Here is a 20,702-nt window from a genome sequence, read left to right as displayed (position 1 = left end):
ATTTGTCTCTGCGGCCTTCCAATATGTCCCGCGTTCGCAATTGGTCTGGACAGCCCTGCTTTATGATATTGTCAAGAGTGCAATATGTAATTATATATCAATAGTAAAAATATATATTATGAAATTTAAACCGTAATTATTGGGTTTATATTCGCTAATGACGATATGAGAAACAACATCTACTCAACCAAACAAAAAAGTTTTTTAGGTTTTTATAAATAAACAATCACTTCAAAAACATTTACGTTATTAATATTTTAATAATATTTATCAAGAAATAATTAATTATACACAACTAATAATAATAATACATTTCTTATTAACATTCCCAACAAATAAATTTTAATGTAAACAAATTAACACCAATTAAAACAGAGACTCCAGACAATAATTTAGTCATAGCCGGCAGCTACGCAAGGATTTGATTGAAATTCAAAAAATTGATAAATGCATTTAAGTATTTACTTTACTCAAGACTAATTAGCTTTAATATTAAATTAATTATATGGTATCACCGCTAAATAGACGTCTCTGTGTTCGCAAGTTATTGAAGCAGGCGACACCAGTTCAGCATACATTATCATTAAGTGGCGTCTCAGAAGTACTCCGTAAGAGATTAAGTCATTTATCAATATTTGGGTGAGTTCAATTCAATTTGCAAATAAATATTTATAAATTAAACGTAAGAGAAAAGTATTATTATATACAAAAAAAGCATTAAAATTCATGAACCATAGAATTTAAGAGTTGATCAGTGTGATCGATTATTTTTCGTTTATAAAATAAAGAAAATATGCAAATAGATAACTGGCGTCTTTAGAAGCGTGAACCCACTTTGACGCCGTTCAAAGTCAAATATAAGATTCATATATGCGCCATGTGGACGCGATAATTTGCATATCATTCAATTTTAATATCACAAAATTGATTTTTACACACACATATTTTTTATAACAATTTGATTATATCACCATTAGTATTGTATTATTTTTTTTAAATGATCACAAATTATAAGTAGAGTTGTTTTTTAGCTTAAGTTCCTAAATTATAAATTATAGTATAAAATTATAAATTATAGTTCCCAAAATTATAAAATCAATCCAATCTACTAATTATTTATTTAAAAAAATTCAAATTTCTTACTCTCATAAAAATTTTTATGTGGTGATATATAGTGGGGATACGATAAAATTACACAGTTTGACTGAACATATTTAAGTTTAAAATATGAAACTAAAACCATGGCGTTTTCCAACGCCATTGATGATGATTATTTGACAGTAACCAAAGTAGCTGTATGGTCACCATACCATGATAAAAAAGTTAAAATCTTGACTTTTAAAATTTTGTTTTTTTATTCGAAATAGAGTTCTTATCATAGCACATAAATTTTATATATAATATTGTATATAGTTTAATGTATGTATATAGTTTCATTCTGACATTAAAATATATATTTTACTATATTATTAGTAACTGCGTGGGTTTCTATCCTCAATCTTAATACCTAACAATATGATTTTGTTGAACATTTAATAAAAATTCTTATTAATATATATACTTCTATTAAAAAAATACATAATTATACATATTTTTAATCATATTTAAATATTATAAATATACAAAAGATCAATAAACTGTAGAAATCACGTTTTAGATTTATTTCAGATAGAATTTTTTATATAAACTCTCTTGTGTCTTTTATAATAATTGTATGTTATACAGCAGAATTTAAAATATGTCAATAAAACAGACGGAAGATCTATCGACCCAATAAACAGTTTAAATGCATTTGTCTGGTTGAACTGATAAGATTATTTTAATAGACTCTATTGATAATAATAATGTATAATAGTATTAATATATAAGAAAAAGGTGTGTCTATTAATCTATAGTATATACAAATAAAAAATTTCTTATAAAAATTAAAAATTTGTATTTTTATTTAATTTTTTATAGAGGATAGATATAGTTTTTATAATGTTATATATTGAGATATACTATATAGTGATATACTTTCCAATTAAATGAATTTTATTTGATAAAATGAAACATTCAAAATGTTACCAAGAAAAATTATGACAATGTACTATTGTATATAGTCAACAAGAACAAAACCGAATATGATTTTGTTTAATTACTTTAGCAATAAATGAAAAAAGAGTTGTCTTTGATTTTTAACTTTTGATCTATATCTTTAACAAAATTTATTACAAATTTATATTAGATTAGATTTTAAACGGGTTTGAAATTTGTCAGCACGTCACTACGTCCTTTGAGGATTATTGTGACAAACTCACTTTAGTTCTATAGACGAGTATCAGTTAAAAACGCCATTATGTTCTTTGCAGAAATGTTATCTAATTCCGTTATAAGGAGATAGGCAGTTGATAATTACCGAAGTCTGAGTCTGGCGAGACTATCACAGTGACACAGAATGTGTTCTGCTGTCCTCTTCTTCGTAACAAAACCTGAAGCCATCGTCTCTTGTACACCGCACTGTCCAGTGAGAAACCCTGTGACAAGTTGAATGTACTAATGTTGGGGCCACTTGAGGTGTGCGTAGTGCTAGGAGTGCTGATTTGCTGCCAGAGAAAATGTGAATGTTTCTCCTCGTGATGGGTTTCTCTTTATATTCGCTTAGACATAGTGCATGTACTTGATGAGTTTTCTTGACTCATACTGGCAAATATTTCCTCCTATGATTTAACCCCATATACTCTCGCCCCACTCCTTCCTTTCTTTTGAAGCCATCCGTTTACCACAGATGGTATTCTCCAACGAATAGAGGTATGTTCCATCCCAATTATACCTGTCTGGTATTAGTACTACGAACTTTTGGTGAAAGTTAAATTCATGTGAGCAAATATGGTGATGTTTAGTTTTTCCTCTCTTTGCATTTTACCTAGAGGAAGTTTTCGAATGAACTTGTTGATCGAGAATTAGTCAACTGTAGCTTGGCTATAAAAGTTATTGCTTCCCTTTTGTATAATAATGTAATAATAGTATTAATATATTTAGGGGAACCAAAAGGCAACCTCAAGGACTGATGTCAGGGTGGTTTTCATTGCTTCACTTATCATGTTGCAGGCTAATCTCTGTAGCTTTCATAGCTTATCTATCACTGACTTTTGCTGAGCTTTCTTCAACCAGATGGATGATCCTTAAGTAATAATTGGTCTAGCAATAGATGTGTACATCCAGAAGCTATAAGTTCATATAACTTTATACTTTATTGTTTGAATATTTTATTTTTAATTAGTATTAAACTTTGCATATCAGAACTTGTGAAGATACAATTTTTAAAATATTATTTTACTGATATATGCTTCAAGTTTGTCTTTATAGCAGTCAAATTGTTGAATTCTTAAGCCTATCGTCATGGTAGCTAAAGTAGCTCTTGAAACATAGAAAAAAGTTTCATCGCTTTTTCTACTATAGATAATCTTTTTTACTTAATATTGTAGAACAAGATAATGTATGATCACGAATCGATCTACCCCATAGAACAAAGAGTGGAAAAATATTTTGAAATTAATTAATATAAGTTCTGCAATAAAGTTTTTATCGCTCCAACAAATTTTATCGTTTAATTGGCTTAATCTTATTATTGAGGACATTTACTATAAAATCAAAAAATTAGGATTGAACGCTTGGTTCATACGTGATTGTGAGATATTTCATAACGACAGTTAATCGTGTTATCGTGTTATATGATGGTTTTTATTACTAATATTAAGTAAAATCTCAATTTATGTTATTGATACTTAACATAATTACTAATTTTTACAAGTAACTAATTATTGAATATCTGTGAAATAGTGGCACTCCTTTTGATAACTAAAATTAGATATTCACATTGATGAAAAAAATATACTAAATCTTAAGTTCAACAAAAATTTCCAACAGACAATCTGATGCGTTGCCAAAAAATATTTTTTTTTAAATTTGAAAATAGTTTTGTGCGTGCCGAAAAAATGACTATGACTTTAAGTTTCGAACATAAAAAACATTAAAATTCTTTTATAAAAGAATGTGTGGAATTCATAATAAATTTTTGAAAATTAACTCAAAAAGAAAATTTAAGGCCTAAACAACAAAAAATACATTCAATGAATGATTAGACTCATCAGGCAGACCACTGTACAGTGTGATTGCCAAGAATCAAAGTCTTGACAGTTTGATGATGATCAGACATGGCATGAGTCAATATAAAAATGTGTGTGGTCAGCAAATGAAGAAAAAAAAGAAAATGTAAAAAATAAATAAAATAATGAACTGATTTATAAACAATATAGTTTATAAACGTTTATAGAACATGAGTTAATTGCACATCCATACAATTTTATATACATGGTTTTACATATTGTACACTGCTATCTGCATTTCCTTAGTATTTCCCAGTTCAATTGCTTTAACGCAAAGCAATGCGGTGATTTCTATTTAAAATAAATATATATTTTTTTAAAATATATATAAAGCAAGAATCTTATCAAAATTTATTTAGACTTATGCGATTAATTCAGCTGAAGATGTTCAACAGTTTAAAACGGTACGCGAAGGCATTCATAATGAATTAAAGATATGGAACGGAATTTGTTAAAATAAAATTATTTAAAAATTTCAATCAAGAATATTTTATTTGAATGAAATATGGAAAAAGTTAAAATTTTGTGTAAAATTACTGCAACATCTACATAATATCTTTAAATATATTAAAAAAAAATAAGAAAATAAATTATAACATAAAATTAAATATTTTTAAGTTTAATTAATGCAAGAAATCCTGACACCCAAACCCAACACGCAAAAAGTATTAAAATAATTTTAACACTGCAAACTTCACACATCATATGGAAAACTATTTCTAAGATACTTAGAAATCCGTGCTCTCTCGCATTTAATAATTCAAGTCACAACATATTTTTCAACTGATATTTTTTCAGCAATTTTAAGATAATAAAAAAAAATAGAAACTACAGCAATTTTAATAAAACATTTTATTCATAATTTGCTATGTGTTCGTGTGTTTATATCTGTATTGATTTTGTATCTGTATCTTCGCTAGCAGAAAAAATTCTATAAAACTAACAAACTCTTTTCGAGCATTTGTGATTCTTTGCGTTGTTGTCGTACGTACATCATTTATCTGGTGTCTTTAGAGCGGCAATTTGATCGATCGATTGATCCAAGTTATTGTATCTTGACGCATATCAAGATTTTTGTGTATCCAGCAGTTACTGGCATAAACTTGTATCTAATATATGCCTTCATACCGAGGATATGTTAGAGGCATTATTTTAGACATTTTTTTTATTGATAATTTTTTCGCTTGGAAATTTAAAAAAAAGTCAAAAAAAATTAACTGAAAAATAACTCAAGTTTGGTGCAAAGCAAACATCGATCATCGATCTTTGACTGTTCAATAGTTTTAGTATGCATTCAACCGTGGCGTGGTACGTTTAAAAAGTAATTCAACTTTCGCAATACTTTCAAGTGGAAATTGGAGCACGTCTTTAAATTTTTGAAAATTTAATTGTTAAATACAAAGTTAAATCTATACAACAATATTGGTAATAAACCGAAATTAAGTTGTTGAAAACCGGATATTAATACAGTGCTTTATCATTTAAATGGGATTTTAATCTAAAAATTTAATTGTTTCATAAATAACTTAAAAAAGTTCACATAATTGTCAATCAAAATATATAAAGCTTATCAAGTGCGTCAATTAAAATTTAAACTGGATTATTTAGATTGCTGGAAGATACAAGCAGACAAAATGAAATTTTTTTTATTGTTTCTTGCGTGTAAGTGATTTTTTATTACTTTTTTACCTTAATTTAAAAATATTTAAAACAATTAAAATTATTAGTTTTAAAAAATTGAACATTTCTGAACCAAAATCATCTGCATAACTTACATTTTGCCATATTTAGGCTTGCAATAACGTTATTTTTTAAATTTTGTAATAGTATTTATAAAATATTATATTTAAATGTACATATATTCCAAATATATTAAATATTGTTTTTTTAATACACTTGTTTAATAAAATTAAAATTGCGATTATAAACTTGTGAATTATAAAAAAGTATTTAAATCTGAAGTAAATTTTAGATGTATAGACAAATAATACAAATAAAATGATAACTAAAGTAATAAAATAAAACATAATTTTAAATTAAGTACTTTTAAAAATTCAGTTTACATACCTAAACACGTTGTTATAGCTCAAGGACCGAAAGTAATAGTTATAATAGTTAGAAGTTGTCTCAACTCATATTTAAGTATATAGTTATCATTCTAACAACTTTCATCCCTAATATTATACATGCTTTTTATATATGAGCGCTTTAAAATGAAACTCAAAAAATAATAATTAAATTTGCTTTATATTACATTCAACAAAAATAATTATTATTATCTGCCTTTTATTTTTTCACGCAGAAATAACTCTTACAGTCTGCTTTTTATTTTTAAACGCACAAATAACAATTATTTTTGCCTTATAAATATTAATATCAAAAATAACTCTTATTTTTGAATATAAAATATAACTCACACTGGCGTGCCGAATATTTCTAAAAACAAAAATATAAAATACATTTTTCATGTAAGGTAATTGTAAGCCCCATGTTGGGAACCTTTGGTCTAAATTGAATACACTAGCACTAGTGCTTCGTATTTATAATTTCTTAAAGAAATTAAACAAAATATTAATTAAAAGTATGCAGTATTAATGGCAATGACTATAAATAATTAAATATATATTTTTATTTATATATTTTTATTTATATATTTTTATCATTTCTTATTTTTTATTATTTTGTTTTCGTGTGCACTATGAAAACTTATGTTATCTGTGAACTTGTAAACTTGAACTATACTATTGTATTTGCTCTACAAATAGCATTTCTTGTAGTGTCATTTTAGGGGAATACATCCTTTCTCAATGTATAAAACAATATATTGTATATTAGCCATTTTATGTGCAAAGATGGATTTATTATACATGAATTCTGCAAAGAAAAAAAATATTTAACCCGTATAGTTCTACATTTATAGATTTGTAAGTACATGTTCCAATAACATTGTTCAAAAACTTAATAAGTATGAACCAGTTGACAAATACAATCCTGTAATTATGCTTAAAGTCTCTCTTATAACTTTATCCACAAAAACGTCTATATTATTAATTACGACACTGATCTTTTGTCAACTTTCTAATATATTTCAAGATTTACTTAAAGGCGTGGATTCTTCTGCATTCCTAATATTCGAATAAATTGTAGGCTAACATATATATTTATAACATTATATTATAACATTATAGGCTAACATATATATTTGTAACATATATAGGCTAACATATATATTTATAAATTTTAAAATCCATTTCAATATATATAAGAACAAATTATGGTTTAATTCCGCAATTTATATGAATTAGCAATTTTATTCATGCACTTATATATTCTTAAGTTATTTATTACAAAACTGAAACGTTTCGATTAAGTAGTTTGAGGATGCTCTTAACAATTAATTTGGTTCGCCGTTTTCTTTATATAGAACCGCAATGTTCAATTATGGTAAAAAGTTACAGATTGTAGTTCAAAACTGATTTAAGTCAGAACTTGTGGAAATTTGAAACAAATATTTCTATTAATGTTAATTTATTGATACAGAGTAACATAAAAGTCACTTAAATTATTATATAGGCAATAACTTTAATAAAAAGCTTGATAAATGCATATTTTCACGTAAGATGTAAGAAATTTGTAAGTGTATCATGAATTTTTTTGCAATCCTTCTCATGTTGCCTTAAAGAAGAAAACCTGGAGTAGTTTGATTAGGTGGTTATTATAGTGGAAACTGCATTGCGAACATCATAAAATTTACTATTGTAATGCAAAAAGTTACCAGCCGTCATCCTAAAAAACTAAACCATTCGATCTGCAATGCTATGTGACTCTTTAGTGGGGAAGCTTCAAGTTTATAATAAATTAATAAAAAATTCACCTTACTCGTTTTTAGGTATAAAATAAAGTAGAAACCAAAATTTTTAATTTTTGTTAAGATGCTTTTATATAATACCTAGCTTAAAGTGAATGTTAAATTACCTACATTGTTAGCCGCTAACAGACTGTAAAAGTAAAATAAATAATAATAAGAAGTATCGAGAAATAAAAATCAAATTAATATGTAATGCATTTGTAAAGAGAGAATTTAAAAATATTAAATATAAATAAACCTTTTTAAGAACATACTCAAGTGATCTCATTGATTAAGCAACCTACAATGCTTCAAATGAAATACTCTTTTTACAATTGAAATAATTACAAGGTTCAATTAACTAATCACTCTTTACTAATCTTAAATAACGTGTACGACTAATTTAGTAAACAACATTTTCAAAGAATTGAGATTATGACATTATTTTACAATGAATGAAGTCTGCTAAGAATTATCACCCAGTACATGCGTCAACCGAGCTTTACTCTATAGCTGTAACTAAAATTTTTTTTTTATGTTTTTTAATATTCGATAAATTCCCACAGAATTGTGTGAATCATCTAGTAAAATAATTTTATTATAATTCAAAACAAAGATTTTATTTTCTTTGATAAACAATTTTAAAAATTTTTATAATATTGTATAAAAGATGAATGAAGACATTAAGTGTATGTACTAATATTAATTCCTACAATGTAAATATAAACTTTAAAAACAATAAAAAAATTTAATTTTCACATATAATAAAATAAATTAAAAAATATTTTTTTTCGATTTGCTAACTCATATGTTAAATATGGTTAACTAATTTAATAAATATTTATTTATTTTTTTATAAAATTTAGAGGGTTTCGAATAGCAAAGAAAAAAAAGAACAAAAAAATGTAGTTAATTTATTGAAATTCTGCTGACCACACAACACTGTTTCGAGTATTGCAAGTACTCATCATGATTGGTCTTAGGAAATAATAATTTGTTTAGACGCCAAGTGCCAGGCTTAGAAGTCTTGCCTGTCAAATTAGAAGCGATAACTAATCGTGTTTTACCACAAGTGGTCAAGGCGGCACAAACTTTCCGTGCTCAAGTTCCAAGTTTTTTTGTCACTTTTTTATTTATTTAGTGACATTAACCAAAGCAATCGTATCATAACGGTTCATTACTTGAGCTCAGTTTAGTGCACAAGGCTGCTATTTCAACTTAGCCTGATCATCGAAGTTTTTAAGGATAACAAAGGTAATATTATTAAAATCGAAACCGATAGGAGCATTTTAATATGTAGACATACTGCTGTTACTTGACTACTACAATAATACAAATTTCAAGACAACTATCTGAGAGTTGAAGATTATAAATATTCAATTGATTTTAAGTTTCAAATTATTATATATATTAACATTTTATTCCTATATCATCTCTGCAGAGAATTATTTGCATTAATAATAACATACAAGCGTTCATATCTTAAGAGATTTTTCTTGTTAAATTATTTCAAAATATTACCTATTGACAAGAATTTCAAAATGTCATTTCATATATAATAAATTTTTTCATAAAAGTGATAATTAGAATAAATGTAAATGTAAATGAATCTAGAATTTTTACTACAGTAGAAAATCTACCACACGATCCCACAGTTCCCATCTATATAATTAATTGAGGTGTAGACATGGTGAATAGTATAAATCAATAAATCTTATAAATCAATAATATAACTAAATAAAAAGATTTTTTAATAGGTTTTGTTTAATCTAAACTATAAATGATGATAGTATCTTCACCTTCATCTTCACCTTCACAGATGATAATATTTGGCATGTAATCATATTTTCTTTAAAATTTTTTGAATATAGAATTTTTGTTGAATAATTATACGGAATAAGGATAATAATTCATTTTACCTCTTTCAAAATGATATAAATAAAGGATAAAACATATATCCTGAAATAAAAGATATGTTTTTTGGGGTGATGTTTTTTATTTACGTGTAAATTTTTAATGATCGTCTGCATTTAAAACACTAACGATTAACTTAAAAGTTTTTAAATGACAACTGGACTAAATTGAACAAAAACCGCAATACTCTTCCATGTATGGGTAATTAAGTATGCCGCACAAACATAAAGATATATAATACGCATTATTCAGTGTCGAATGACCTTTATTCTTATAAATCTGCTATCATTAAGTCCAATCAGACTTATCCATATATTGTTACTTAACTTTTTCAAAACTCATTTATTCTTAAGTTTATAAGAATTTTTGTGTTAATTTTTATGTTGACTACCAAATGATGAATTCTATCTTTTTAAAAGCTTTAATAAAGCTTTAATTAATTAAGATTTTTCAGTAAAATGAAATGCTTTTTCGAGCCTAGAAAATATGATATATACAAATCTACTTTAGTTTCTGGCGAGTTGATTTTGATTGAGTCGAAGTATGTTCGTTGTTTCTGGTTAAATAAAAGTAGTTGAAGCAGTTCCAAAACAAAAAAGAGTTGTCGTAACAATAATACAATTAAAAAATATAATAAAAACTTAACAAAAATAATTAATTGTTTTTACATAAATATCTTGTTGAAAACATGTTAGTTATTTAACACTCTTATTTTAGTTTTACAACCTAAACCACAAGAATTACAGTCAGTAGCATATTTGAAGATTTGGCACCCCGGACTTATAAGTTTTGCCGCTCCTAAATAAATAAACAATATGCAAAAATATTTTAATAATGCAAAAGACCATATAAAAGAATAAACATCATTTATCAAATATTTGCATTTCATATCATAATTAACGGATTTCATTAAATTTTCTTCTATGCTTATAGAACAAAACTCATGATTATTTTCAAATGCACCTTATTTGGAAATAAGCTAAAGTTTTTAAGCATAATAGGCAAATAAATGTTAAATCAACTACTTCTCATATCCAACTGATTTAGTACCGTACAAATCTTACCCTTGCGGAATGCGTTTACCGATAAAAGAAAAGCCATCCAAAAAACTTGTAAGGACATCCTGAAACACATCGCTACCACGCTAGGAAGAATGATCTCATTCGACAGGTTTATAGACTAGAGGTCGGTGAAAATATAAATTATAATTTTTTTTGTATAAACGTGTGTGTGTATTAAGAAAATGCTCAGCTACATTGAAAAATTTCTTATTCATAAACAATACTACTCCGTAAGTAGTTGAGCTCATTAATAAAATCAGAACAAAAAACAATATTTATATATCAAAACCTATTACAGAGTAAAAACTATATGTTTATGAAAAAAAAAAATATATAATATAAAATGTAATCCACATAACTAAAGAAATTTCACCCTCACACCCTCATTTATTTTCCTAGCACTTTTGAAATGAATAAATATGAAATGACAATTACGCATCTATTAAAATAAAATAGATTAAAATATTTATTTTAATTTAAGCTGACTCAACATTCAATCAAAAACATTTTAAAATAAATAAAATAGTGCCATAATAGTTTTCAATAATCATGTTTGGAATTTTATTAATATTTTTCTCTCTCCGATTCATATTAATCTTATTAAAGCACGTAAATTGTGCAGCGCATACGCATACTAAAGTTGAATGGATGGATCTACATTCAACAACAGACTGAGTATATATCAGGCTTTCAGGCATTAAAAGTGAACAAGTAAATGATCGGTTCGTTTTTTGTTTGCACGATTGACGCCAATTGGTCTAGCGTGTATCTGTTCGGGGCGAACGAAATTGTCTGCTGAATATAAATTAAAATTTTATAACGTATAAAAATAATAATGTGATCACTAGAGAATACACATAAATTTATGTTTATATTGATATATATAAATCACATACTTTATCGCTGCCGTAGTACATTTTTCGCATATCAATTTAATTTTTTCTGATTTTTTTTAATGGTTTCTATTAAATTTTTTCAAATTTTTTTTTTGATTTTTGAGATACTTATGTTTATGTATTTTTGTTTATAGAAATCGCATCTGCCGATTAAATGTTAAATATTTTATGCTATTGGATTTGTAGTTATTGGGTGCGCGTGTTACAAATAATTCATTTAGCACATTTCGCACATCTATACTTTTTGTTAAGTAAAAAACGATTTCTAAGTTAAAAATTATATAAAATATTTTAAAATATTTCATTTTTTGAAAAATAAATTAATATTACTTTTTGCGTTTTAAATGAAAATATTTATTATTCTTATTTTGTCTTCAATAGGGTAATGAACTACAATTTTCAAATATTTTTTAAAAATTTTTTTTCAGTATTTGCAAATGCTTTTAGTATAACTCTTAGAGAAGAAGTAGCTATGAAATACAAAATAATTTATAAACTTATTAAGGTGTGTACTATATATAATTATACAGTATACTGAAATATAACGCTTAACACAAAACGAATATCAAAAATCGTTATACCTAGAAATATGAATAAAATACCCCAGTGCTGATTAATATAAAATAACTATAAATTATAATATAAAATTTATTTTAGTTTTAACATGCTATTAAGTATCTTAAGTGTATTATAGTATCGTCACATTATGAGGCGATACTTATTCATTTATATATATAAATATTAATTATATATTAATCAAACTAAATATTTGATGTGCCATATGAAGTATTTTTAAATGTGTTTAGAATCAAAAAATTAGAAATAAAAAACTGCAAAGTCGTTGTTTTTATGCGACAAATATATTTCAAACTATAGATTTTTAAAGAAAATAGACTCAATTTGTAGTCTGTTTTAAAAATTTTTAAATATAGTTTGTAAAATATATCCTAAATTTATTACTAAAATTTTTTTATGTTTGGTTATATAAAAATTAATTCGTCTATTTAATGAAAAATATATATTATTTGTGATAGTAATAAAGTCTTCTTTACACTGGTGTGGTCACATTGAAAGTGAGCCATAACTCTTTATTTAATTCCAATATATGCTTAAATTTTTATATTCAGAAATTTATTTACAAACAAAAACTGTTCGTTTTTACATGCACTTGTAGCTGGTCGATAAAGAAATGTCGTAATAATGTAATAATAAAGAAATATAATAAATCCATTTTGATCTTAAGAACTGCTAATAATTTTCAGTATTGTATATCAAAGAATTTTTTATAAAATCAAAAATATATTTTCATAGTAATGCATTTGCATCACGTTAACTATACTCGAAAAAACAATTCTTTCAAATATTTCTAAATCTTGTAAATGAAATGAATTTCGTGTCTGTGCTATGGTATGGTATAGTGTATGTTAATAGGACCCTGCTAAAAATTGTTTAAAAACTACAAAAAATTATTTCATATATTATTCTATTTTATGTAATGTATTTGAAATACTTATTTTATTTATGTATATGTATTATTTACAGTGGCTATTTACGCCTGCACTTTGGTACATTCGCAACCTCATGGAGACCCAAACTTAAAATGTCAATTTAATTGTGATGTACAGGACTTTAAGCCAGTATGTTGCACAAATGATGCTGGAGAAACAAAAACCTTTACCAACTTATGCATTATGAAAATTGAAAACTGTCTTCGACAACAATGTAAGTTCAGATAGTATTGAACTCTTCACCTTATGAGTTACTGTTTGTGTTTTGTTTATTTACAGTTTTCCAGAAGACGGCCGATGGCGAATGTCCCTAGATGCTAACAACATAATGAATTTAAAATCATATGCATTCAATATACATTAATAAATGTAATTTAAATATATGTGTATAAATATATATATATATATATTTAAATATATAATAATATACAATTGTGAATACATTTATCACTTAAAAATTACTTTTATGTTAAAAATAGTTACGAAAAAATTTAAATTAATTTACAAATTATTTAATTAGTTTTGGCATAGAAAAACAAAAATACTTAAAATGCCATATAAGAAAGTCCTTAAAAAATTTGTGTGGTATTTGTGTGATATTCTTAAGATTTGATTTATAACAATAAAGCTGAATAAATGATATACTAAATTAGAAAACAAAAGTCTCTTTTATACGCACTCAAATTTTGGCATTGACTTTTAACTCAAGCAAGTATTAAATTCCTTATCAATTATTGTTTCGGGTTGATATGAGCAATAGGAACAAACTCTACAGATACACATTCGAAAACCATTGGAGGTTTTTTTGCTTAGTTATTTTTTATAACTATGACATCATTTATATATTGTTTTCATAATAATTAATTGATTTAAAAATACATGCGCGTCTTTTAAAACTCGAACGGAAGAGTTCAAATTAATTATATTATTTAGAAGAATCGCAACAATAGTAAATTTTTATTAATTGCCTATTTATCAATTATTGATTCGAAGAATCATATTTTATTTGTTATGAAAAAGTTAGAGTTCTAGTTAGTTCTAGATATAAATAATAAATTTAAAAAAATTCAGAAACAAAAGCAAAACAATATTCGAATCTGTAGTTGTAATGTTAGTTAAATATTATCACTGTAAATTATTTGTAAGAAGATTAAGTAAACTGACTATGCTAAAAATTCAACTCATTGTTTAATAAATATATTCTTAAAGTTTATCAGTTATATAGATTAAAACTTAGGACGTGTGTGAATTAGGCTAAGTGGATGCTGAACCAAATGTGAAATTTTTTGGGATTTTTTTGTATTGACACATCACTACATTATCGGCACAACTTAGAATTTCCCTCATTTAGAACGCAACTTAACCTAACTCGCACTCGTCCTTAAAGATTAACAACAAATCGGTGCTTCGAGATTGATTACCAGGTAGTATATCATATGACATATAATATTCAGTACTAAATTACCTGGTTAATGGAACCTTTTTCCATTAAAATAAAAGAGCAAGAGAGTGAAAAAGGTTTGGGAACTTTTTTTTATCTTCAGTTCAAATTTCTTTTGGATATAATGTATAATCTCACATTCCTATAAGTCATTAGTAATGACAAACTGTATATTACATTTTCAACCGACTTCGTTTTTGTCCCTTACGTTTAAATGGATGTATTCATTCATTTAGGTCGTGTGCGAGTTAGGCTAAGTTGCGTTCTAAATGAGGGAAATTCTAAGTTGTGCCGATAATGTAGTGATGTGTCGATACGTGTTGATAAATGGCTAAATATGTGCAATTTAAAAAATCCCAAAAAATTTCCCATTTGATTTAGCATCAACTTAGCCTAACTCGCACACGTCCTTAGTATAACATTAATTTGATACTAATAAATATAAAGGAATATTTGTAATCGTCAAATGTTTTAATGATAATTCGTCTTTTATTAATAATATATAGTAGACTGCACTTAAATCTTATTATTTAATATTGAAGTGCTGCTTATTGTTTTAGTGACTTGAGATGTGAGCTATTAATGTAGCATTACTATTCCAGAGTAAATTTGCAGTTACATGCGGTGTTTTACTTTATTAATTTTTTGGTACTATGTATAGGTAATAGACGAGTCCCTATGCTCCACTTGGAGAGAAGGACAGCAGTTAGTAAATAATTAATAGGTAAATGTAAGCAATAACATTTTTAATATAACTTTGTCAAAGAACACTGCCAACTCCTCATGATTTTTGCTTGGCAATATTTTCGGCGTTACCAGAATATTATTTGAAATGAGTTCTTTAATGGTAATAAATATTATTTCCTTTAAAATAACCTATCAAATAAAATTAGAAATGCCAAATTTTTAAAAAAATAGGAATTATTGCTTGAATTCGTCAATATCTCTAAGTATGACCCCAGTTGCTGGAAATAAATAGTAAAGTCTCTTAAATTTGTAAAAATAATAGGTTTTGAATGTGTTCTGTTAAGAAAATTTATAAAAATAATAGGTTTCCTTGTTTCTGATATATTTAAAGCAATATAAAAGCATTGAATTAAATGTACGTAGAGATCAAACAAGAACAAAACTAACAAAATTATTTAATGTTTTATGGTATATAAGATATACAGAGAATCGTAAGGTTTCAATAATATACAATAGTTATAATAGTTATAATTAAAAAAATCATGTCATTTTAATAATCAAAATCTTAATAAAAGTCATCTTAATAAAATAAGAAAAACGCATGAACTTAGAATCTATGAGTATTAGAGATCAAACAAGTATTGACAACTAGCGGTAAAAATTTTTGTATATCGGTCATTCTTTTACTAACCGGACGTATTTTGGCAAAAATTGACCTCATCACGATTTGCTTAAAAATTTTTCATGAACTCCTTTCATGAAATAAGAAAACCCGTATATCGGGAATAAATTTTATAATTTTTTTCCTAGGAAAGATGGATCCACGGGATTTGAGAATTGGCACTGTGGACACATCTCCAAATGGTTATATTTCAGGCTTTATAAATGGTAGGAACCTGAAATTTAATGCGTTTTAAAGATAATTGATTAAACTTTTAAGAAATTGTTTAAACAATTAAAACTATTTATATTTAAGTATTAATATTAACCGTTAAATTTCAAAAAAAAATTTTCTCAAAACATCTCCCTGGAATTTTCATTTTTTATATTTTATTTAGAGTCAGTTTTAAATTTTACTGCGAAATAACAATTTTCCAGATGGCATTACTTTTTGAAATTTTTTAATATTTTTTTTTCCCATTGAATGAATTTTCAAAGAATATACTACAAATATTCTTATATAACATTTTTGATTTCGATTAGTAATAAAATTCTACAAAAAACCCAAAAATTTTAGACCGATATTGTCTTTTAATAATTAATTTATCCTTCACATCACACCAAACACATACACACGATTTTCCAGTTCAAGAAAAAAAAATATGTGTCACACAAATTTTTCCCTTTTACTTGTTATTCAGATTAATCAATAAATTCTAATTAAAAAAATTAATTTGTCAGGTGTCCTACACGTTATTCATACGCACCATAATACCACAAAATAAATTATTACGGTCACGACTTAACGGTACAAAATGCATAATTACCGTTGCTAAAAATTTTGCTTTAGAAAAAGGAATCTTAGAAGACACAAATCCAAAAACTTATCCATTGCTAATAAAACAAGTAACCGATGCGGTTTCAAACTTTTTCAAATTTGATAAAAACAGTCAAATAATGCCTGGGAACATTTATATATAAAAAAATTATTCCTTCTATATACATTTATATACATTTCTATATATATTATATATATTATATATATTATATATATTATATACATTTATATACAGTTTATATATACATTTCCCAATATTTATATAATTAAATAATTATATAATAAATAATTTAAGCTCAATAAATTCAATATAATAATTTCTTATTTATATTGGTAAACTATTTAAAATATTCTGAATGTATTAATTATTGGGCCAACACTGGCTGTACTGGAATGCCAGATCAATCCATGACAGAGATGGAGCAAGCTACTAAACTCTCTGTCTGTTTCCAAAAATCAGTTTTACATTTGTTGTCCACCAATGGTGGATCTATCAGATGTTAAGCTGATAAGAACAGATACTACACTTTGATCTTAGCCATACGGCCGAAAAGCGATACATTTTAGTTATTTTTGTTGTAATATCATACAAATATAATTTTCACTTAATAAGAATTATAAATTAAATAGTCCACGAAAAATTTTTTACATATATTAATAAAATAATTCTCAATCAGTTTTCATAATTATTTTAATGAGACTTACGCAAATATATTGATATTATTGACTCTAACTCTTCCTCAATTGTCGAATGAATCTTTCGCCTTTTACTAAAGATTTCCGTGGGGGTAGAGTAATGTTGAGTACATAGTAATTTTTTGTTATGCCTAGCTCAAAAAGCCGGGCAGATAAATAATGCATTCAATATTCTGTAATATATATATTCTATTCAGGGTTTGAAATTGCAATTATTTTTGACTTCGAAAATAAAACAAGCAAAATAATTGGAAATAGTAAAAATAATTTCAAACCCTGGTATATACATAAAACACATAGTACAAAACACGATATATCTATATATAATTAAAAAAAATTAAATATGTACTTAAATTAAAATTTAGATAAAAAAATGTTTATAAATAAAATATTTAAATTACGAATTACGAAACTAAAATCAATTTATATCACACCCTGTAGTTGCAAAGATTTATAAAAAATATTTTGCATACTTTTCAGATATTTTTTTAAAAACAATTTTAAACTTTTCTGTATTCCTGAAAGCATATCTATTATAATAGATTAAAACCGTTCACCAAAAAAATATTTTTAAATTTTAATATATAAAAAATTTAAAAACTTATAATTTCGAAATGATTAACGCATTTAAGAATATAATAATATTTATGAATAATTTATTTATGAATTTCCATAGTCCATAATTTCAAGTACTGTTAGCAAAATGGGTTAAATTATATGAGAGCTTCAATGATTCAAAATATAAAAAATGCTTGACCCTGACAAAGGACAACATTTGTTATCAATTAGTTATTTTTATACATTTTAAGTTAGTTGCACTGTAGGTGAAATGCAAATGGGATTTATATATCTCCAATAAACTCTTATATGAATTCTTATTTTTTCAACTTAAAAATTTTTTTTCAAACCTAAAATTTTACAAAAACATATAATTGTTTTTGTTAGCAGTTTATCAAAAATCAATATAGGTAAATAAATATTTATTTATATATATAGAAAATAATATTATTTATTAGATAATATAATAACATAGTATTTTTTATAATGAAAAAGTTCTTAAGTTTAATGTTATTCTGGGTTTTTAATAAAACAGTAGCACAATGAGCCTATAGGCTTAAGTGGATCCCCTTGGGTTCGCCAGTATAACCTAACCAAACCTAATCTAATGTTATTCGCAACAATGTTGTTTTTACTATGTTGTACTGGTGTTTAATTTTACCTTCTGTTCTTTGTTCTCGCCTTCTCTCTTCTTATTTCTAGCAATAAAATTTGGCTATCCACAACTTCCACATGATGGTTACTTCCAAACCAGAACAAAGAGCGTATAATAAGATCACGAATTTATCAGAGCGATCGGAGTAGAATATCATATTCTCTTGTAAATATTTTTTATATAAAATTAAAATAAAAATATAAATAAAATAAAATAAAATAAAATAATTTGCAAATATTTTTCAAATAAAAAAACTTCACATATATTTAAAAAAATATTTACTTCAAGTTAACCGCAGTGATAAGGATATTTTCAATTAAATTTATTGACATGAAGATTTTTTGATTATGATAGCTCTATGAACATGAGTCTTTAAACCTTCAATCCTTTGTTTAACATGTGTTAAATTATGTGAACTTAATAACGGCAAGACATATGAACAGAAGATGCAAGCTGATTACTGTTAAAATTTGGATTAATTTACAAAAAAATGTTACGATATATCGAATAGTTTAGTTGAATTCGATGAAACACAATAAAACTAAAATATAAAATTAAAGTAATAAAAACTAGTTTTTACTCTAGATGAAATTTACGAATTTTGCGTAATTTGATATATTTAAACTTATTTTTTGAGAAAACTTTGTTATTAAAATATTTGCAGTGGTAGTACATTTTTTGAAATCAGTAGAATCAGTAGAAGTACACAAAAAAGGTGCTAAATATATATAAACGTCTATTAAAAATATGATGATTATTATTTAAAGTATGTATAAAATATAATATATATAATATATATATATATAAAACTTTTATACTGTATATATAAGGACCGTCTAATATAAACTAAATTAAACTCTAATAAAATTTAATTACACTTTTCATTCATATAAAAGAATTTTGAGGAAGTAACCAAAAGAAAACGCACATTTTTAATTTTATTTCTAATCCTAAATTTTTATTTTTAATTTCATTTTTTTATTTTTTATAATCTTTTTCCTTCATTATTTATTGTGTATATATTATTTATCTTTTTTTTTTGTTAGTTTTTAAGCCAGTTTGAAGATGATGCAATAAAAGGGTTTTTTCCTTTAACGCATTTTTAAAATAAATAAATAGGAAAATAAAAAAATAAATTTACAACTGAGGCAGTGATTCACAAAACAGGTAACTGAATATATTTTGCTCGAAAAATATATTACGGAATTCAAAACTAATAAGAAGTATATATTCAAACTTCCAGCATTTAATAAATACAATGTAATATTATATACAATCAATTTCAAAAATTTAGTTTTGAGTTTATTTATAGGCAATTAAATATGGTGTTAACACGACAAAAATATCTGTGAACCTTTTTTATTAAAAATGATAAAATTATTATAAATTATATTGTCCTAATACTTTGTTCAGACATACCTTAATTTCGCAAAAATCTTAATTTCATCTTTGTTTCAGCGAAATTAAGTTGTTTTTTCCATAAAAAATTTAGTTTTAAGGTTAGAACGAAATTAAGAAAAATGGCCTTAATTTTGTTGAAACTATGGCTGAAATTAAGGGACATTTCTAATGCAATTATGCGTAAAATACATTTTTAGAGATAAAGTTTTTTTTAGATACAGTTGAGATAACGAAAAAGGGACATTTTTTTTTAAATAAATATCAGTGATAGTTGACTTTAATAAAACGGGGAAACTATTTTGAAAATAGTGCAAATTTTTAAATTTGAATATAGAGAAAGAACTATAACTGTTAATAATTGAAAATAGAGTGAAAAATAATAATTCACATAC

General features: G+C 25.2%; 1 protein-coding gene and 2 non-coding genes across 3 annotated transcripts; 2 read left to right on the top strand and 1 right to left on the bottom strand.

The window, feature by feature from the left end:
* Positions 1–4,740: 4,740 nt before the first annotated feature.
* On the top strand, positions 4,741–13,749 carry LOC119682147 (turripeptide Gsg9.2). Its single transcript, XM_038095512.1, has 3 exons — positions 4,741–5,810; positions 13,409–13,588; positions 13,654–13,749. Exons 1-3 carry the CDS (start codon positions 5,783–5,785, stop codon positions 13,686–13,688), a joined length of 243 nt encoding a protein of 80 aa, XP_037951440.1. The 5' UTR covers positions 4,741–5,782; the 3' UTR covers positions 13,689–13,749.
* Positions 13,750–17,363: 3,614 nt separating this feature from the next.
* LOC119686545 lies at positions 17,364–17,558 on the bottom strand. The gene has a single exon (XR_005252966.1). It is a non-coding gene; the product is annotated as a U2 spliceosomal RNA (small nuclear RNA).
* A 166-nt stretch (positions 17,559–17,724) lies between these two features.
* On the top strand, positions 17,725–17,844 carry LOC119686605. The gene has a single exon (XR_005253009.1). It is a non-coding gene; the product is annotated as a U5 spliceosomal RNA (small nuclear RNA).
* The last annotated feature ends 2,858 nt before the right edge of the window (positions 17,845–20,702 follow it).

The sequence above is a fragment of the Teleopsis dalmanni genome, chromosome 2, assembly GCF_002237135.1.
Source record: "Teleopsis dalmanni isolate 2A chromosome 2, ASM223713v2, whole genome shotgun sequence".
Classification (NCBI taxonomy): domain Eukaryota; kingdom Metazoa; phylum Arthropoda; class Insecta; order Diptera; family Diopsidae; genus Teleopsis; species Teleopsis dalmanni.
This window is presented reverse-complemented; position numbering and strand designations above follow the sequence as displayed.

Coding starts and splice junctions, on each gene's coding strand:
- LOC119682147 (XM_038095512.1), top strand. CDS start 5,783: ATGAAATTTTTTTTATTGTTTCTTGCGT. Junction 5,811..13,408: donor TTTTTTATTGTTTCTTGCGT/GTAAGTGATTTT, acceptor TATTATTTACAG/TGGCTATTTACGCCTGCACT. Junction 13,589..13,653: donor AAACTGTCTTCGACAACAAT/GTAAGTTCAGAT, acceptor GTTTATTTACAG/TTTTCCAGAAGACGGCCGAT.